This window comes from Cydia pomonella, chromosome 19 (assembly GCF_033807575.1).
Source record: "Cydia pomonella isolate Wapato2018A chromosome 19, ilCydPomo1, whole genome shotgun sequence".
NCBI classification, from domain to species: domain Eukaryota; kingdom Metazoa; phylum Arthropoda; class Insecta; order Lepidoptera; family Tortricidae; genus Cydia; species Cydia pomonella.
The window spans coordinates 1,950,536-1,971,487 of NC_084721.1; the positions used below are offsets into that span (position 1 = coordinate 1,950,536).

Below are 20,952 nucleotides of genomic sequence, written 5' to 3' on the forward strand. Positions count from 1 at the left end.
TTATTTGTCATTTATAAAAAAAAACTAAAGATATTGTATTTAAATAGCTTCAAATTCATTTTACGACAAAAATAAATAATTTTTCTCTTTATTTAGTTCTAGTAGCACATACCAAGGTAATAACAATTTTTTATTTCAAATTGTGTACAGTCAGCATCATTCTGTAACACTTTAACAAATAGTGATACTTCTATATGTAGAACAATTAAGACTGTAAAAGATATACTTTTGAACGTACTTTTTAGAGATTTCTCTATATTTGGAAAAGTTATCCCGAATATCAGATACTTATGGCGCGTTGTTTTATCTGCTACTATTGACGCTGACTGTACTAGCTACATATGGTACCTATTTCACGAAATATACAGACGGATACCTGTGTACCTACATTTTAAATTAAATACTGCAAATGAATACAATGGATCACAATGTATAAAAATACTAAGCATAGTTATTTTCACATACTTGGAGGTAGACGACATGTTATTATTACGTAAAGATAATTCTGCTATTATTAACATATTTTATTTACGTTATAAATTAATACTGGCTACGTAAAGTCGTGTCCGACAAACCTCAGATGTACTTCATCGAAATATCTGGCAGTCTAAAAAAAATAAAGACTTGAAAATTAACCCATCAATTTTTATATTTCATATAGAGACTTCGGTCATATAAATCATCGTAAGATGTAGATCACCCAATTGAACGAATGGAGCGAATTGAACAAATGAACGGTGTTACAGGTACCATCACACACAGGCCTTTGCGTCTATTGCAAACGATTTAAGCATTTCTGTTTAGACAACGGGTTTGGTGACTATGCAGGACGATATGTGAGCGGCACGACCTCCCACCACTTGGTCGCATAGCCTTCTTCCTCCCCCCCCCCCCCCCCCCCACAACACACGCCATCCATCACGGTTTTCAGCTAAGGTTTCCCAGGCATGGTGATTTCAAATACATGTCTCGCTTAACACAGTCATATGTCATATGTGTAGTTATAGGTACACATAAGTAAAAAAAAGCTATTTTTCATTTCTGTACCTACGGTAGCCTCTACGGTGCGATAAACATTTTATCTAAAAACACACAAAACAAGCATCTTATCGTGCCATAGATGAGTGTGGTATGGTTGTCAGATGCATCTTCGTTAAATGAATTAAAAACATTTCCTATCTAACCAAGCCATCGCTTACGTAGTCTGAAGAAATTGCTAGATGCTTATTAAGGATATCGACAATTACCCTTGTGAGTTGTGATTTTTGTCATTTTTTACAACAGGATTTAACCCATACTTGTTCAGATAACCTATCTATCTACATATCGTCAGGTGACAACCAAACCTTTATTATAAACTTCTACAAGTTCAGAGCCATACCGAACCACATTAATTAAAAAACGATTCTTGTTTTTTTTTTTCATTTAGTGAGTTTTGGTAATCTGACGACTAGGCTTAGGCTAAAAAACGTCTTCGACTCCGAGCGTGAAGAACAGGGATGTCCAACCTTTTTCATCCTTTTCATATTAGGTATATGGAATTTTGCTCAGTTTGCGAGTTTAGAGACCCCTGCATTAATATATTTCTAGTCTATGTAGCTAACTACGCCTGCACATGATTCCTGTGGAATATCCGCAGCGCCTCCCACTGCTTGGTGTGCAGCAATATGTGTGGCCGTCGAGTACGCATGTGCTCCACTGCCTCCGCCGGGGACCAGCCATTTTTCTAAAATAATAAATAACTAACTAATTAACACTTTAAGAAAAATCCATTGAACTTTAAGCCAAAAACTGTGCCGCGGATATCGAATAAAATTATGTAGGGTGCAACTCGGTGCCTAGTGCCGCAAGCGTTATGGAATTATACGAATGGACTACTTAAGTCTATGTTTAGACTTTGACTTAGAAAGAAGGAGGATTACAATTCGTTATTTTTCGTGTATGTCCACCGTTTACTCACATACTGTTCACATACAGTGGTGCGGGCCCGCCCGGCCTTACAGTGTACGTACACAGTGCCGCTGTTCACTGGGTTGTACACTGTTCACTGTATAAACTTACCATCATAAGGTAGTAGCCGACGAGCGTGGCGCTGCGGGTCCGCTCGGCCTTGCAATGCACATACACAGTGCCACTGTTCACTGGGTTATAAACTTACGGTAGGTACCACTGTTTACTGTATAAACTTACCATCATAAGGTAGCAGCCGACGAGCGTCGCGCTGCGGGTCCGCCCGGCTTTGCAGTGCACGTACACAGTGCCGCTGTTCACTGGGTTGTACACTGTTCACTGTATAAACTTACCATCATAAGGTAGCAGCCGACGAGCGTCGCGCTGCGGGTCCGCCCGGCTTTGCAGTGCACGTACACAGTGCCGCTGTTCACTGGGTTGTACACTGTTCACTGTATAAACTTACCATCATAAGGTAGCAGCCGACGAGCGTCGCGCTGCGGGTCCGCCCGGCCTTGCAGTGCACGTACACAGTGCCGCTGTTCACTGGGTTCTCACTCGTTATCCGTTTTATTTTACTGTCGAGTGGCAGAAATCTGGAACAAGAGTATACAACTTTAAGGTGTGCATATAAGGGTTCCGTACCCGAAAGACAAGGAAATCTATTCCAAAAACCCGAATGGTGCCCACACGGGCTGTTATATAACGTTATATAACATCGTGTGACAGGGACAACATGATAGAAGTGAAAGTACAATGGGATGTGCTCGGAAGAATTGTTTGACACAATGCCAACGGCCGCTTTCTATCATCGCACTGCTCGCCGTCGGCCACCGTCGTGGTATTAAAAAAAAATCATGTCACACACTGTTATATAACGTTATAGGTATAACTACCAGTGTAGGAGCATTATAAAACGAGTAGGTTGACAATAGAATTGTTAGTTTTTATATTGCCGCTATGACGACACATTGTCAATATATTTTTGCATACGTATATTTTACCTATCGCTGAGTAAAGAAATGGTAAATAAATAAAATGAAAAAGAGAATCTGTATTAGCAATTAATCGTTGAAAACGTTAAATTATTGTGGACCTTATTCCAAAGTAATAAAGTTCCAATTGCATCCACACTTTATCAGGCCTGATATCAGATCCGATTTCAGGCCCGAGAAACAGTATTTTTCCGTTTCACCAGATAGCACATCGTGTACAATATTTGAATTGTCAAAAAATAGTTCATATGCAAAAATATCTTTAGAGACAAAGTATTGTTTACATTTCAAATATTGTTAACGATGTGCTGATATTCCGTGAAACGGAAAACGATTATCAGGCCCTAAATCGGGGCTGATTTCGGGAAGTGTGGATGTAATTGGCGCATAAGGTTTACCAATGGTGACTCAAGCGTGTTAGTTAAGTAGGTACATTTCCTTTACCTAAATTAACTGACTATGAAAAATGAAAAATGAAAATGAAAAAATGTTTATTCTGTTTAAGAATTACTTATACAGTTGTAAGTGTTGGCGCCTCTTTTTAAGTAACAAATACCTGTGTTAAGAGGCACCGCTCTTCCTTAATTAGTAATAGAACAAATTTTTTAAAATTTAAATAGAAATAAAAATATAAAATTAACATATCAGACACTAACAAAAGTAATTGCTTATAGATTAATTTAACCTAATGAGAAGATGGACTTGCAAGTCCATATATGTGTGTGTGTGTGTGTGTGTGTGTGTGTGTGTGTGTGTGCGTGCGTGCGTGCGTGCGTGCGTGCGCATGCGTGTGTGCGTGTGTGTGTGTGTGTTTAAAGTCCTAAAATATTTTGAATTAAGTTTTCTGTATCATAATAACTCTTACATTTAAGCCAGTCTGTTATAATTATTTTACATTCATAAAATGGTAAATGATGTATATTTAAGTGCTTATTTAAGAAATTGTATAATTTGCCGGATTTAAAGACAAACTGTCTACTAGCGTATGTGGTATTTATTGAAGTGGTTGGAAGTATGTTACCGTTTCTCCTAGTATTTCGTGTGGTAGGTGTATATGGTTTAGATTTGTGTATTTCTAAAGTTGCAAATAATATGTAGAGTAGTCTTACTGTTAATACATCAGAAAGCTTATATAGGTCTATGGTTGGAAATCTAAATGGTTTATTACCTAGACTAGGCTAGGCTCACCTGTTAATGAACCTAACTCCTTCATAAAGCTTGTCCTGGTCCGGGGTCTCGAATATGTCCGTGGTCGCTAGCTGTAGGAACTCTACGCCGTGCTCGCGCCATTTCTGAAACAAACAAATATGATTTATTTATTACAATAGGTGAAAATTGGGCCGCCATGCTGATACAGTCATCTCATCTGCAATAAAATCTTACACGACAAAGCGTACAAAGAGAGAATCATGCTATCTTCGTCTTACGCTATAGTGCTAGTACTAGTACCTGTCCAAAAGAAAGGGATAAGTATAATTTTTCTGGTTCATACCAAAGAGAATTAAGAAGACCAAGAATGCTCACTCCATACAACGGTTTTGTTACCAAAATACTATTATTTTCCTAGTCTACATCTAGCGTCAAGTAGCGGAACTCTCAGTATTGCTACTCTACAATAGATGTCACGGCAAATAAAGTCTAATGCTCAACGATTTTCAGCTAATATTATAACCAGAGTAAGCGTTAGGAGTTGAAAATACAATGAACGAGGAAGTAAAAAACTATACAATAAAGAATATGATATACCTTATATAAATTAAACATGACTTCTCGCACGCACACATTAGGATCTACCAAGGTGATCTATTTATTGACAAGGACCCTATAGATAATCTACAGTTTGTTCACTTATCGTAACAAACCATTATTCATAATGATAATGGAGTATTTTGGGAACAATATGCATTTGTCTCTGAACTGTGAACTTTATTTACGTTAGAAAAATCTGACGTGCCGTATTCCGCTTCGCATTTATTTTGGGAGGCTAAAAAATTGTCAATTCAACACTTTAACCCTCTTTAACGCGTATAGATTCTTGTGATTGAAATTAGGTATTCATTAATAATAAATCAATGTCAGAGAACGGTCTCATAGCGAAGAGTCTCGACCACGAAATATCATTTGATATTTACCAGTCGCTTAACTCGCTTATCGATGAAGGTAAACATCGTGAGGAAATCGAACTAATCCCAACAATGCCTAGTTTACCCTCTGGGTTGGAAGGTCAGATGGCAGTCGCTTTCGTAAAAACTAGTACCTACGCCAAATCTTGGGATTAGTTGTCAAGCGGACCCCAGGCTCCCATGAGCCGTGGCAAAATGCCGGGACAACGCGAAGAAGGATATTCATAAATCGCATTATTTAAAAAACCTAACCTAAAATGTTAAATGAATAAAGATGATAATAAATAAATATTACAGGACATTATTAGGATTCTGTTTTGGATGTCAAATTAAGGAGCACGTTTTTTAGGGTTCCGTACCCAAAGGTTAAAACGGAACTAAGACTCTGCTGTCCGTCTGTCGCAAGGCTGTATTCATAAACCGATACAGCCTGGCGACAGACGGTCTGACAGCTAGACAGTTGAAATTTACACAGATGATGTATTTCTCTTGCCGCTATAAGGAGCGTGCATGAACTGTAGGAGGCAGCACAGGAGCCGTCAGATTTTTGGCGCGAGGCGTAAATGTGATGTTTATTGTTCCGATGTAGCCCAAAAGATGGCAGAACCTACTATGCACAAGAAAACACGTGACGTGTCAATGTGCATGTTTATGGTTCCGATTCAGGGCACAAGATGGCAGACCCTTCAACGCGCACGGTCCCTATAACAACAAATACTAAAAAGTACGGAACCCTCGGTGGGCGAGTCCGACTCGCACTTGTCCGGTTTTTTTTTCTTAGACTTTACTCTCTATTACAATCAATTCTCTGTGGTCAATACAGAAAAGTTACGTACTCCTATTGAACATTAAACACAATGTCCTTCATGTCAATGAAAATAGATATTAATGAATAATACCTAATGTTAGTCATAATATATAAGGAGAATAACAATGTTTTTATGGGTCACTGGATTTGCCTGGTGAGTAAGAAGCCTTTACTAAGATTATATGAAGGCAAGTCCTAGGGTAGAAAATTCTCGCAAAAATCAAATCGCTTTTTTTTAGAACGTTTTAAAATTTTAGTTTTTTTCCGTATATTTCAGTTTTTTTTTAATTTACAAGTTCTTTCAGTTTTTTTTTAATTTACAAGTTCTTTTCAATTTCAAAGTGCGTTTTTTTCAGATTTTTTCGTTTTTCTCGGAAGAATATAGACACTAAGTAACATTGTTTTTTCCGAATAAAACTTTTAAAAACATGACTTTTAGAAATAAACGGGAATTTTTCCGGTTTTTCTTCAATCCTAGTAAGTTCTAAGGTATACTTTAACTGAATTAATTGAGTAAAATCGTTTATTTTTCAACTTCCAATAATAGTAATTTTTTTCTCCTTTTAACTTGTCATAAAATGTTATATAGTCGTCATCAGATATAACAGACCGGCCAAGGCGCTCACAAATATCTGCACACGCCTCTATTGTAGAGGCGTTAGTTCGTGTTCAGATATTTTTGAGCACCTCAGCCGCTCAGATATATCTGATGGCGACTGTACTACAAGTTAAGCTCTGTTTTATAGAATCAAACCAAGATAAGTTGGCAGCGATTATGATAGCCCAGGCGGTGCTATGCTATCCGAAAAACTTTCTGGCCGGTCAGGTCATAATGCCATCTCTTTCACTCTTGGTTGGTCTTAACAAGGGTAAAGGAGATAGCATTATGATCTCAGTGGCCAGTTAGTTTTGCGGCAAGTATAGGGTTATTTTAAACGACAAACATCTATGGAATTATGACTTTTACTTGACACTTGAACCGTCGGGGGTATCAAAATGGCTGCCAACTTATCTTGGTCTGACTCTATCCAATTTTTTATCGTTATATTTAATATTTAGACAATAAAATTACAGTTTAATTGGTCAATCTACAACTCAATCTAATTATAATTTTAATACAAAATCAGAAAGATTGGGAAAATGGACCTTAATTTCATAGATTTTTTTTTTTTCTTGGGAAAACTTACAGCCAATGTAACAAAATAGGTTTCGAAATAAAAACAGTAAGCCAATTACAAGTTTCCACAGGTAGAAACTGCATAAAGTACATGGCGTGCGAAATTGCAGAATTAATAATAACTCTTATGCTTATAATTATGTTGCTTGACAGTGAGACTGAGTTAAACATTTAACGAGAAGAACAAAAGATAAATAAATAAGATGGAATTGCATAAGTGTTAACAGTCTTTTGCCGTTGAGGCAATCCGTCTCTGGAATTCCCTCCCTCTCTTTATTCGACAAGCCCGAAGCAAACCCGTTTTCAAACGACTACTTCGCAAGCATCTTCTGTCAGAAGAACTTAAATAAGGTTCACCATCATGTATATGTACATAATTATATGTATTAGTCTATCTTTTATACATTATATAAGTAGTAGTATTTAACTATTTATATATTTTTAATATTATTTGACTTCACGTTTAATTTTTTCCTTATTATTTGTTATTTTTTCCTGCACCAACATACACAAATGTCTCTGTTTGACCCAATGGTTGACTGGTAGAGAATGCCTTTTGGCATTAAGTTCGCCATTTGTACATTTTTCTTTATGTGTGCAATAAAGTTTAAATAAATAAATAAACAGTGGGAGAAATCTTGGCTGCTTATTATAGGTGATATTCAGATATTCCTGACATTCTGTAGTATTGAAACATACCCAAATACACCTTATATACATAATATCAGACATGTCAAGATGATATGATCTTACCTCAGCATCATTTGAAAATATCTTTAATTCATATGTCTCATTCATTGACACTACTGCCTTTAAGTTTTCCTCCTCCTTCAGCTGCAAAAAAACACATTTACATTTTAGATTATTTTACATCTCATTTCATCTTACATCATCCACACAGGAGCGCTGGTGGCCTATCAGTGAGAGGACTTGGGTTCAAACCCCGGCTTGTACTTATGAGTTTTTCAGGACTAACATATGAAATACCATTTGATATTTACCAGTTGCTTTTCAGTGAAGGAAAACATAGTGAGGAAACCAGACTAATCCCAATAAGACCTGGTTTACCTTCTGAGTTGGAAGGTCAGATGGCAGTCGCTTTCATGCCTTCTACAGCCTATGCCGATTCTCAGGATTAGTTGCCAAGCAGGCCCCAGGCTCCCATGAGCCGTCGCCGAAATACTAGGACAATGTGAGATGATAATGATGATACATCATCTAAACAGGGTGTCAAGTCTGTATAAGCACTTTGCACCAACTGGAACTGAACAAAGTGAGGAGGCGTCATCAGTAAATATCATTCCTTCATTCTTTTAAAATTATGGCTTCAGTCTAGAGGGACTATTTCACCAGTATATAGGTAAAAGGAGCTTTAACTATGACTAAAATTTGCGTGGTTAGTACTAGACAGGGTACGGTGATGTTATGAGCTCTTGTGAAGTTATAGCTGCACTTTACAAGTAGTATGTGGACTATCAGCCGTTGACCCCAAAACGGTGGTTGAATGTGTTTCAAGATTAATTCTCCATTCACTACATGCTACCACATAAGTTTACTGTATAATAAACTATCGATATTACACTTTAAACAATATTAATGAGCAAAAAACAAAGGAATTAATCATGATGTGTGACTATAAGATGGCGCTCAAACCTGAAGGGAGTAAATATCATATTTTCATAGAAATTTAACATTAATGATGACATTACCTCACTGATTACAAATACCAGGCAGTGTTATTTTAGTAGCCACTTACTATACTTATCATTCTAAAGCAGCAGCTCCTAATCTGGGGGTAATTATCCCCGTGGGGCTAAAACTGGTATTTCACGGGGGTAATAAAATTAATTAAAGATAACAAAGATTAGATATATAAGAAAGACTTGATGATTATTGGGAGTAGGGGTAAAATCAGGATCCCTAGTTAGTCTTAGGGGTGACAGGACTGAAAAGGTTAGGAACCACTGTTCTAAAGGCTGATTTGATTCGCCTATATTTTACAACAAATCACAAATTCTTCTTAACAATAAACAAACCTTTATCAACTAATTTATTATTATTATTATTTAGTTTTAGATAGGCATCTGTTTTTTGTAGGCGGATGTTTTTTGTATTACTATTATTTCATACATAAAAATTGACACCTAATTAGCACATAAAATGTTAGGATAACATAACAACATACAGTATTCATTGGTATTGACAGTTGTAGTCCACACAGTAGGATCAGCACCTTAACTGGTAATTGTTTGCCATTAGTTTATGACACCGGTTCAATTATTAATCACTGAACAAACACATTATAGACATAAAAAGCCCACACCCATTAATACCCATACAAAACTAACATTAGGTACATATTTCAAGTTTAACTAAGACAGATAGTAGCCAACAAAGTTAGCAAAACTATGCACATAAGTAAACCAAACATCAAACACTGACTATTCAATCAATTAAACCAAAAGTCCCTTTCAAAAAGTTTCACTTTCCAAGACAAAAACTTCAGATTAGAACCTCAAATGAGTACCTGTTTCGTCATCCCTTGGAAAGGCAGGGCGCCAAGGATAACTGTGTCATCCATCCGGTCATACCAGCGCCGGCTGGTCATCCTCTCCATTACCACATTATACAATAAGGTTGGATAGAACGTCACCCTCGCGAACATAGCTGTGCCCTAGAATTTACAGTTAACTTAAAATACCAACGGTTGGAATGAACCGGTGTTCAAGACATGCCACTCGGTAATGAAGGTGCCGTACCATGGTGAAAGCGGTCGTGGTGGGGCGATTTGAATTAATTTTGTTGTGCGTTCTCCTTTGAAACTGCTTGCACGGAGCAGCTGTCAGTTTGTATATATGACAGTGACAGTGACGTTTTGTAATGTTGCCATTATTGTAACAGTCTTGTAGTCAGTCAAATCTGCCATTAATTATCATTGGTGTGGTTGCACATGCGTAACCACCGTTTCCGTGTGGATTCATTTCAACAAGAGCGCGAGCGAGCTTTCTTGCTTTCTACTATATACTATAAGTCTCACTTCAACTATTATCAGTCGTTCCAACTCGTGCTGGTCGTTGCTGGATAGTGGATACTAATCTTTAAAGCGCGTTCAAATTGAATTAAAAGCTCTTTGTTGAACGCAACCAAAATCCCGTAGTGCAAAATTTGAAACATTGAAATGGATCTGTCAAAATTTTAGTGATCTTTTTGAATACCTTTTAAAAAAAGGGAAGTTTATACCAAAAAAATAGAAATGTGAAATTATTAGTGTAAAAATAAATAATCTTCGCCTGCGGGACACCTCGAGCTGGATCGGTCCTTAACTCGTAAGTAACCTAGATGTTAGTTTGACGAGATAATAAAAATGTTTTAATGTGCTGTAATGCCGCATAATGTTATCGATTTGTGATTGTTTAAAACAGAATGCGGTTGTAAATGTGTTTCCGCTTCGTGCTTCTGACTGCGGCTTGCGGGATGGTCGTAATTTTAAATGTGCAAAGTGATTGGCTTTAAAGAACCCTATAATACTTCTTATCCACTTCTATATACCCATTATTTGTCTAATTTACTATATTCCAAATTATTTATATATGTAACTGTTAACTTTCCGGTTCCAGCTGATCCTTTAGGTAGTCAGTGCAGAACAAATAAATCCCTTAAAACTGATAACTTTTTCTAAATTTAATGGCTACATGAGGGGCCTACCTCGTTTTTCACGCAAAATAGGCACAATGGATGTCGAGCTGCGGAAAAGGCCCTGAAAAACTAATTAAGGGGCCAGTGGACCCAGAAAGATTTATATGAATAATATTTATACACCCAAATTGAATCCTATAGATAATTCTTAAGCCTTATAGTCCTTGCATTCAGTCCTGTGTATGTTAAGCCAGATGACCCTACCTAAATAGTAGTGTGTGAAAGTCAATTTAGGTATATATTGCTAAATCTCTAACAGAAAGCTGCAGGATTGCAAGCAAGACTGTATACAGGGATTATATGAAGAAAGTCTTTAAAGGAAACATAACACTATATAAAAAGTAATAGGTAGTGTGTTTTCCCCAAGTTGGCTCGAGCCATGGATCCAGTGGAGGAGGCAGTGCTAGTGAGTAAGACCCCTCCCGTCCCGGACACACCTAGGGTACATGCAAAATGCCACAACCGTCCACATACCAGGTGGTCTGCTCTACTTGACATAATACTTTATTATATATATTTTATATTATAATGTTTTTGAAATCCAAATTGTCAAAATGTCTATTATACATGTAAACTTATAAACACCAAGATTAATGAAATAATTAGGTTAAACTTGATGAAAGTGAAAAGTGTCTAGTGAGAATACTCTATTTACACTGTGGACTCTTTTCACTCTTTCTTGCCACTTATTTACTCTACTTAGATCTAAACCAATTTGTTTTTTACAATTTATATGTGTCATTATCTAATATTTTAAAGCTTTAGTAGCTCCACTGTTAAGCTGGTTCATTCTTATTGGATTTCAAGAACATTAACACATACCGTTAATACATTTATTTTACTTCATTTTATACACATTAGCACACAAACAATTCCATACTGCATGTTATAATGTGTCACACAAAGCAGCAATTTCTAAAGTTGATGCTGCTTCCTTTGGCCTAGCTTTTATACACCGTATTTTTTTTGATTTGCGTTAATTTCGAGGGTGCATTCCTGAGCTTAAATTAAGTAACTTTCTCAAAGACACCGATATGCTAATTAACTCCATTTCGGAGATAATCAATCATTCATTTTTATCTTATAAGGCCCTTACGAGCGTGTACACTTGCCTTAGGGCCTGTTTACTTATTGATTAGTGTTTAGTGCGAGTTCATACATTTGCTACTAAACATAAGTACTATCTCGGACGATCGACGTTCGAAATGACATTGATTTGTCACAGTTTTCAATTGTTTGGTTGAGTTAAATGTAATGCCCGTGTTACAACAACGCTATATGCAACATTTAGTTACTTTTTATAAAAATAAAAATATTAAAAAAAAACAAAAAAAAATACGTTTTTTTTAAATTAACTATGCCATTTAGTTTCCTTAAACGTACTTACCGATACCCCGAAGTTAACGAAATTCAATAAAAACACGGTGTATACACTTAGAAGATATGCTAATAATAGCCAGCTAGTATTGCATGCTTGTGTAGAAAAAAATCTTTAGATGTAAACAATCAAAATTGATATACTTTGATGTTTAAAACTTCATCAAATTCTAATATTTTTATATTACCTATCCAAATTATTATTTTTTGTGCTACCTGTCAATTGAAACATACATCTCACATTTTACTTTTATTAGAATAGGACAGAGTTTATTGTGGTTTCTTGGAGTAGAGCAATTAATCGGTCTGAGTAGCAGTGTAGGTCTTAATTCCGTGCACTATCTGGTAAACAAACATAGTATAAAGAATCATTTTATTCAAAATCTATTTTTCCAAATAAGCCACTATCCTCTTAAATTACTGTTTCTCTAAACCTGAGGTCTCCAAACTTTTTTACCTGAGGGCCATGTTGCACGTCAGAAACTTTCGCGCGGGCCACTAACGGTTTTTGGGCCGGGACCGTAGGCTGTCCGCGGGTCGGGGTTGGGAGACCCCTGCTCTAAACTGTAAGCAATACAGAAAATGTACCTATTTGATAAAAAAAATAATCATGGCATCAATCAAATGTCTAATAGGTATAATTCCTCATTGTAATAACCTTTTTTTAATCCACACATTTTTGTATTAATATAATTGTAATAACTGAATATTCATTGAAATACAAGTTTTCACTTTGTGTAATAATCACCCTATGGGGTAACCAACTCGTCTACCGTCAGTCAACTGTATCTGAAATTACGCTATGCTATAGTAACATTAGTAACCATAGCAACCTCACAGCCAACCTATTTGCGTTATTGCAAAAACTACTTTAAATTCACGTTTAGAAAGTTCAAATTTCTGTCAAATGTCAACGCTTTAAGTGCTTGTTAAAACTACTAATCGATAAACAATACTGGCACACTGGCACGTCCATCGACAACCAATTGTTTTTTTAACGATTTGGGGTTTTCGCGCCATTGATGAATCGCGATGAAATAGTTTTCCCAGAGCGAGACGAACTTATCTGTCTCGTGAAAATGCGTCTCGTTCTAACGTAGCGCGTGTTTTGAACTTGTCAGTCGCGAGGTGACTCAGCGGAGTAGCACTGTGTGCTGTCCACTGTGTTGTGAAAATTGTGCGATGGGAAAAATATTCGAGTGAGTTTTCTATTTCACTGGTAATATATTATTTAAGTCAAATTGTAATTATCGTTAACAATTTGCATAAAATTGGTATAATATATAATTCCTTGTATAAAATAAAACGTTGTTTAGGTTCCTACTTCAATTTTTGTCCTTACAAATTTATATAAAAAGTGTACCACCAGATAATAAGGTAGATTTTGCTACGAAGTTTAGTGTTGCCTCCTATTGATTTTTTCTAAGTACAAATTCGATTATAATAAATTACATTGACATTGGATTAGTAGTTTATCTCTTTATCGTCAATTGATTTAAAAAATGACATTGAACTTCTGTGAGTATACTTAGTAGATATATATTATAAATTAAAATCAAGATTACAGATGTGAAAGTTGCGGAAAGTTTTAAATCGCAAATGTTATCGCAATTTTGGAATATTTTCAACGGCCCATAATAGTAATCATAATAATTGGTATGTACAGTCGCCATCAGATATATCAGAGCGGCCAAGGTACTCACAAACATCTGCGCACGCCTCTATTATCAAGACGTTAGAATGCGTGTTCAGATATTCTTGAGCACCTTAGCCGCTCCGATATAACTGATAGAGACTGTACTATGTACTGTATTAACATTCAAAAAATAATTTTAAGTTTCGTGGTTATAACTCGTACCTTATTCAAGAAGAAGCATTAACGTAAACTCAACCTTATTTCTCCCAATTTGAGTTGAAATTACAACAATTTAATCAGATATCAAGTTTTCACGACTTTATCCCAATGTTGTTAAACCATAAGACAACACTTCTTACATTTCCATTCAGACTGGAGTCGATTCCAAACATCCGTAAATGTAGTCGAGATCACAAACATCTTTTCAAGCCAACGTCCCAATAATATGTTTACAGGCCTCTAAGACACTAACAATAAGGTCGTGTAACTATATTTTTGGAACGTTGGATGTAAAGATATTTGTAAATTCGAGCGTACTAACACAAAATCTCTTAACTGTGCAAAAGTGGACTTTATACACTTGCAATAAAGTTTACTTTACATATTGTCAGTTAACTGTAGATGGTTATGCGCTTACCGTATTGAGTTGACATATCGTATCGTTTCACGTTAAGGCGCTTGAGTGTGCTACTGGTAGAAGCAATTAACCTTTTAAATCTGTCATGTCGATACAAACTAGCCTCGTGCCGCCCGAAGTACATTCGGAAGTACACTCCGTTTACATGGAACGGATGGAATGTTATTAAGGGAAGGTAGCGTAAGACTCACCGGGACAAGACAAACACTTGTATGAAATCCTCATACTGTTTATCTTGCTCCGAGCAAATAAAAAATAAAAAACTATGTTCGTATTTCCCCACCGTACCTTAAAACAAACATAGTAGCATTTCATTTGTCTCGTAAAATTTTCGAATAAACTAAGTTCAACCCAATAAAAATAGAAGAAGATTTAAATTTCCTGGGCTAGATGGTATTGGATGGTTGATGATAATGGAGCGGTATGGTGGGCGGCACGAGGATAGAAAAGCGTGTATCACACGCCAACATGTAGCTCTCTACTAGGGAGATGGATTTAGTTTCTATATGAAATAATGCTTAAGTTGTACTCAAGAAAATCAGCATGGGATTTGTCGAGAAAGGTGGCTGCCTACAGATTTAAAGTATCAGAAACGTGACCTGTAGAGCGTAACCGCCTAGCATTAGCTTTTGCCCCGAAATGTATGTGGTGTGGGTGCTTTGATCTTTCTTTTTCTTTCTCTCTCATGCGTCTTGCTTGCTCGTGTACGATTGCCTAAAAAAGGCGTGTATTTTTTGTGACGGACTCAACAGGACACACTCAGCTCAGTGGCACAGTCACGGTGAAAATAGTGAAGAATGTTTTCTGTCAATAAATAATGTATTATTTTTATTTTGTAGAGAGCTTTATAAAAGCTCAGACATAGCTCAAAAATACATTCAAAATAATCCAATTACAGTGAGTGTTTCTTCGCCAATCGCCATAATTGGCCCACATGAGTCCCAGTCCCGCCCGTGACTGACTAAACACAGGTTATGTGCGTGATATGCGAAGATTCATAATTAAATAATTAGTTACTAACACATTGGGTGACATTATTTAATTCTAAATATTCAACACAGTTAAGTCTTTCTTCGCCATATTTGGCCCATGCGAGTCCCAGTTCCGCCCGTGGCTCAGAGTGACTAAACACGGGTTTTGTGTGTGATATGCGAAGATTTATAATTAAATAATTAGTCACTAACACATTGGTTGACTTTATTTAACTAACTAACTAACTAACTAACTAACTAACTATTGTGGCGCAGTGATCCAAAGAGGGTCTTGGCCTCCAAAACGAGAGAACGCCACCTGTCCCAATCCTGTGCCACTTCCTGCCAGTTATCGACATTATTTAAGTCTTCATATTCAACACAGTTAGTCTTTCTTCGCTATATTTGGCCCATGCGAGTCCCAGTCTCGGCCGTGACTCAGAGTGACTAAACACAGGTTATGTGCGTGATATGCGAAGATTTATGATTAGGTAATTAGTTACTAAAGCATTGGGCCTTTATTTTAATTTGGGACTATTTTGTCACGTTTCTGTAGATAGTTCAACCACTTATAATACATATATGTATATTTATTTTTCACAGTCACTTTTAATTATATCTAGTGTAGCAAAATTGCTAAATATGTATCAACATCTGTCGGTTTATTTATGAAACACAGAGACAACATTAATTTACTGCCATCTTTTGACACAGGATTAAACGTTTTATAACGCCATTTGACTTTGATATTTCACTGATATGTGTAAAATTTGTTAAATATCAAAAAGTGGCGCCATCTAATAGATCAAAGGTCAAAGGTATGGCGGCATCGTTTCGAGCGATGGCGCCATAACACGGTTATGCCCGGTGAGATGGAGCCACTTTTTATATTTAACAAATTTAACATATATCAGTGAAAGTATAAGGCTCAAAGTCAAATGGCGGTCTAAAAGTTTTAATCATGTGACGAAAGATGACAGTAAATTTACGTGGCTACAAAGTTTTCTTTGATAATGACTACCGTAGGTACAGTCAAGTGTAAAAATATGGGTGTTTTTTTTTTGCATTTAATTTGCAATTTAACCATCTTTACGTGTGCTTATTACACTTGAAATTTCTATTAGATTACATTAAGGGCACCTTTTTTCAAATAAAATAACAATTTTTGAAATCGGATCACATAATAGAGAATTATCATCGAAACACCAACATACGTGCATTACATCGTGCAAATTGGACAATTTGCCGATAGATGGCGCTGTAACCAATTGTAATTAGTATAGCTACTTCTGATCAAAAGTTTTTCGCCTTTATAGTTACACGAGATAATTCAAAGTTTGTACGGAACCCTCGGTGCGCGAGTAAAACAAACTCGCACTTGACCGGGTAAAAAAAGATTATTACTATTACTTTTTTTTAGAGCCAATAGTAATATTAGTAGGTATTCCTAGAAATTCTAGTAAGTTAATGAAGTAGGTCATTGAAACCGTATTTTCACGCGATTCTAGTACGGAAGTCGATAGACAAAAGCGAACAAAACTACAACCTTGAAAAGCCCTGCCCAGACCGCACCTAATGTATTAATTTTTCACTATTAGTTCTATTTTAGGACCGTGGAATAATTTATAGCCACATTGGACGTACGAGCTGGCTTCACACGGTATTCGACTTTTTACTACGATTGTAAAAGGCTGATAACAGCTATTGATAAACATTTACTTTTGGCTAACAGTCGCCATCAGATATATCGGAGCGGCCACGGTACTCGCAAATATCTGAACACGCCTCAAGGCGTTAGGTGCGTGTTCAGATATTTTTGAACATCTCGGCTCGGAAGTTTATATGGCATTTTCGTCTTTAAATGTGCTCAGAAATACACTGTTAAAATTTTCTGTTTCCTCGTGTCACACCGTGTATATTGGGGACAATCTTACACATATCGACCTAGCCTTAAATTGAGGAAAGCTTGCACTAATGTCTGAACACGCCTCTATTTTCAAGGCGTCAGGCGCGTGTTCAGATATTTTTGACCACCTCGGCTGCTCCGATATATCTGATGGTGACTGTACTGGTCTACCAGTGTAAATTTGAAGATTCGTAACTGCGGCGGGTATGGGCTAAAATGAGCCGCTTTCAGCGTATCCATAGATGGTTGTATAGACGTTGTAAAATTATGTAAACGATAAAAGGCTTAGTTAAATAAATAATATATTGGGGACAGTCTTACACATATCTACCTAGCCTCAAACTAAGCAAAGCTTGTACTATGGGTACTTGGGGACGATATGCATACTTATGTACATAGATAACATCCATGACTTAGGAACAAATATTAAATTCGTAATAAACAACCAAATACCTAAATGCAAAATTACTGGGATTCGAACCCAGGATTTCGCAGCAGGGTCACTACTCACTACTGACTAGGCTAAGAGGTCGTAAAGAACTACAATACAATTAGAATATAATAGAATAGAAAATGTTTTATCAATTGCTCCTATAATGCTGCCTCAGGGGAAATATTACGACAGAATATGGCCCGTGCTAAGGAGAGATTGACACGGGGCACAAACCTAGTTATATTTGCGAAATTTGCACAGGAATCGAGGTTTAGATAGGGTAATAAAATGTTTCCATGAAGATGGAAATAACGTAGTGTGGTTAGGATTTATAGTTTCAAACGTAAGGAGCTTTTATTGAGTTGAGTAGATATCGCTATGGAAATTGTTTCCATTTAGATTGTACTTATATTATTACAAGGATTCGGAATTAAGGTTCTGCTAACTAAGACTGCCGGGAGCGATTTAGGCGCCCGAGCGTGATCTAGTCGTAGCACAATTTTGGAAAGATGTGTCCCGCCGCGTTTCTTGCCGGTCCCGTATTTGGGATAACCTCCTCATATAGGGGGGGATTTAATCTTCTCGGAACAGAGGTGTAGGGTTAGAGCCGGCGTAGCTTTATTTTATTTGACGTTCATAAGAGCATTGTAATAAGCTTACTTGAAAAACAATCTATCTTTTGTCCGACGGGCTGTCCATTTCTTAAACAGACACAGGTAGGTTCCCAAGATATGAGTAAACTTTTCCATTATACTCATATCTTGGGAAAAATGTCGTATCAAATACCAGTAACGCTACTAACGCTCCATCTGTATTTAAGGGAGTTCCCTCTGCCAACAAACTGTCTTGCAGTTTGGCAGAAGAAAAAAATTATAAAAGCAGGGCTTTTTACCAGAATAAATGATTTTTTTTTCACTTCACCGGTTATCATGGGCTTTAAGATTTTTGGCACGTGAAACAAGATAATCCAAACTTATGATATAGTAAAAACCGGCCAAGAGCATGTCGGGCCACGCTCAGTGTAGGGTTCCGTAGTTACTCTTCCGTCACAATAAGCTAAACTGGAGCTTAAAGTATAGTAAATTGTTAACCAAGGGATGAAACGGTACCTTTCACCCGAGTTAAACAAATAGGCAAATTTGCATAATCAGTACCTAATTAGGTAAAGTAAGTCTTTTTACTATGAAGGGCCAACTTTTTGCGATAACTCAAAAACAGCTAAACTAAGCATGTCCGCTATAGTTTTCATTTAATGTCTTTCTTAAGCTCTACTTCCACGATTTTTTTCATAATTTTTGGACCTATGGTTCAAAAGTTAGAGGGGGGGGGGACACAATTTTTTTTTCTTTCGGAGCGATTATCTCCGAATATATTCACTTTATCAAAAAATGTTTGTTGAAGACCCCTATTAGTTTTGAAAGACCTTTCCAACGATACCCCCCACTGTAGGGTTGAAGCAAAAAAAAAATTCACCCCCACTTTACGTGTAGGGGAGGTACCCTCAAAAAAATTAAATTTTTAGATTTTATTGTACGACTTTGTGGGCTTTATTGATTTATATATCCATGCCCAATTTCAGCTTTCTAGCACTAACGACCACGGAGCAAAGCCTCGGACAGACAGACAGACAGACGGACATGGCGAAACTATAAGGGTTCCTAGTTGACTACGGAACCCTAAAAAGCCTTACTATAGCTGGCGTGCCCCAAATAGGGCAATACGTATGTATTAAAAAGACGGCCCATCCACTTGATAGTTGATGGGAGCTGTCTAAGTTGGATCAGCCATGCTTGCATGTTGCGGTGCACGGTATATTGGGGTGTTCGTGTATTGTAAAGCGATTATATAAACTATTCGAAGTACGAATAATAGCTATGTATATATGCAGTTTTATTTGTTAAGTATGCCCGTTTTTTAATTACTATGTTTTGATGATACTTTATAACAAGTTCAAACAGGTTTCGGGGTCCAAATAGGGTAATACGTATGTATGAAAAAGGCAGCCTGTCTACTAAATTCTTGATGGGCCTGTCGAAGTTGGATCGGGTTATAAATAAATATGCGCACAAATTAATTAGTCTCACAAGTCCTAAAGACCCACAGTAAGTTCAAGACTTATGGTATTGCATCTCTAGTTACACTTATCCGTTCAAATGCTTAAATGAACGCTTTCAGGTCTTCTTCTGTAATGAGGGAAATGACTCAGCGATCTGCATACGATCCCCTACGACCGTGACCTTCCCCTTTGTTTCAAACCTGTCCATTAACTGTCCCTGCTTAGGGCTCCAACACGTGTTGCATATTCGACACAATTGACCATTCGTAAACCGTATCACAGAGGCATAAGGACTAACAATTGTCAGTAATGTTTCCTGGATCGATACCCGAATCGCGTTGCCAAGGAAACCTGCAGACACTTTTACTCTTTTACTTGGTTCGTGTGAAGTACCGAGCGTGCCGTACGTTGGTTAGTTATTCTGTGGGCGTAACAGACCTTATGATGTTGCAATAAGGTTTAGGTTTGTTTACTGCATTAACGAGGGTGTTGCTGGCGAATAGAGATGTTCTTTTTAGTGAAACTTCCAATCTCATTTCTTTAACTATTCAGTGGTTCAATTCTTGCTGGCCAAAAACTATTTCTTAGAATTTAACGTAAGACCGTTTGAGTCAGCAAAATTGGTTGCCGAGATTTAGGTTTTTATTAGTTTTTTCCGAAAATTACATAATATAATAAAAATAAATGCCCAGAAATGTTGGTATAGTCCCTAAATTTTCATACTATTTGTGTTTTCGCCACAGCCATACACCCCACCCATACCTATATATGACAACAATGCGTTACCAAAGTTCAGTCCTAGCTTCGTAATGCCCACGGTCCTAATTAAGTATATAATCCGTAATATTAATTAAGTAATTATTTCAATGTAGTTAAAATAATTTTCATTTTGAACAGAGTTGCAATTCTTTTGTTTAACCAACCACATTTCCTTCACTAGGTATTCTTTACTAACAACTGCCTTTTTATACGGTGGGCCTTAAGAGGTTATATCAGTTTCTCTTAATCAAACTAACGTAAACAACTGAGCGTTATCACGCCATAATTCCATAAACAAACGACAAATTTGGCAACATCCCCTCATTTCCACCTGACACCAGTGACACCGCTTTCCCGAAGTAGCGTGTCACTTTAGGGTAAGTCCCCCAATACGAATAAATGCCGCCGGCAATGTTCGCCACACCATG

At 36.9% G+C, this 20,952-nt stretch overlaps 2 protein-coding genes across 8 annotated transcripts in view; one reads left to right on the forward strand and one right to left on the reverse strand.

Annotated features, from left to right (window-relative positions):
• Window positions 1–620: 620 nt before the first annotated feature.
• On the reverse strand, window positions 621–9,998 carry LOC133528142 (phosphatidylglycerophosphatase and protein-tyrosine phosphatase 1). The gene is made up of 6 exons (XM_061865391.1): window positions 9,813–9,998; window positions 9,581–9,727; window positions 7,807–7,887; window positions 4,134–4,237; window positions 2,417–2,546; window positions 621–1,726 (listed from the first exon to the last, which is right to left on the reverse strand). The coding sequence occupies exons 1-6, from the start codon at window positions 9,813–9,815 to the stop codon at window positions 1,604–1,606; spliced, it is 588 nt and encodes a 195-aa protein (XP_061721375.1). The 5' UTR covers window positions 9,816–9,998; the 3' UTR covers window positions 621–1,603.
• Window positions 9,999–10,207: 209 nt separating this feature from the next.
• The window catches only part of LOC133528138 (tubulin polyglutamylase TTLL5), a 51,555-nt gene continuing 40,810 nt past the window's right edge, over window positions 10,208–20,952 (forward strand). For 2 of the 7 annotated variants that reach the window (XM_061865380.1, XM_061865381.1), the window contains exons 1-2: window positions 10,208–10,379; window positions 11,117–11,226. In XM_061865380.1, coding sequence (XP_061721364.1) covers window positions 11,129–11,226 — 98 coding nt within the window. In that variant the 5' untranslated portion in view covers window positions 10,208–10,379; window positions 11,117–11,128. Of the gene's footprint in view, window positions 10,380–11,116; window positions 11,227–13,209; window positions 13,326–20,952 lie in introns of those variants that run through there. The other 5 variants (XM_061865382.1, XM_061865387.1, XM_061865385.1 and 2 more) reach the window with 4 other exon arrangements.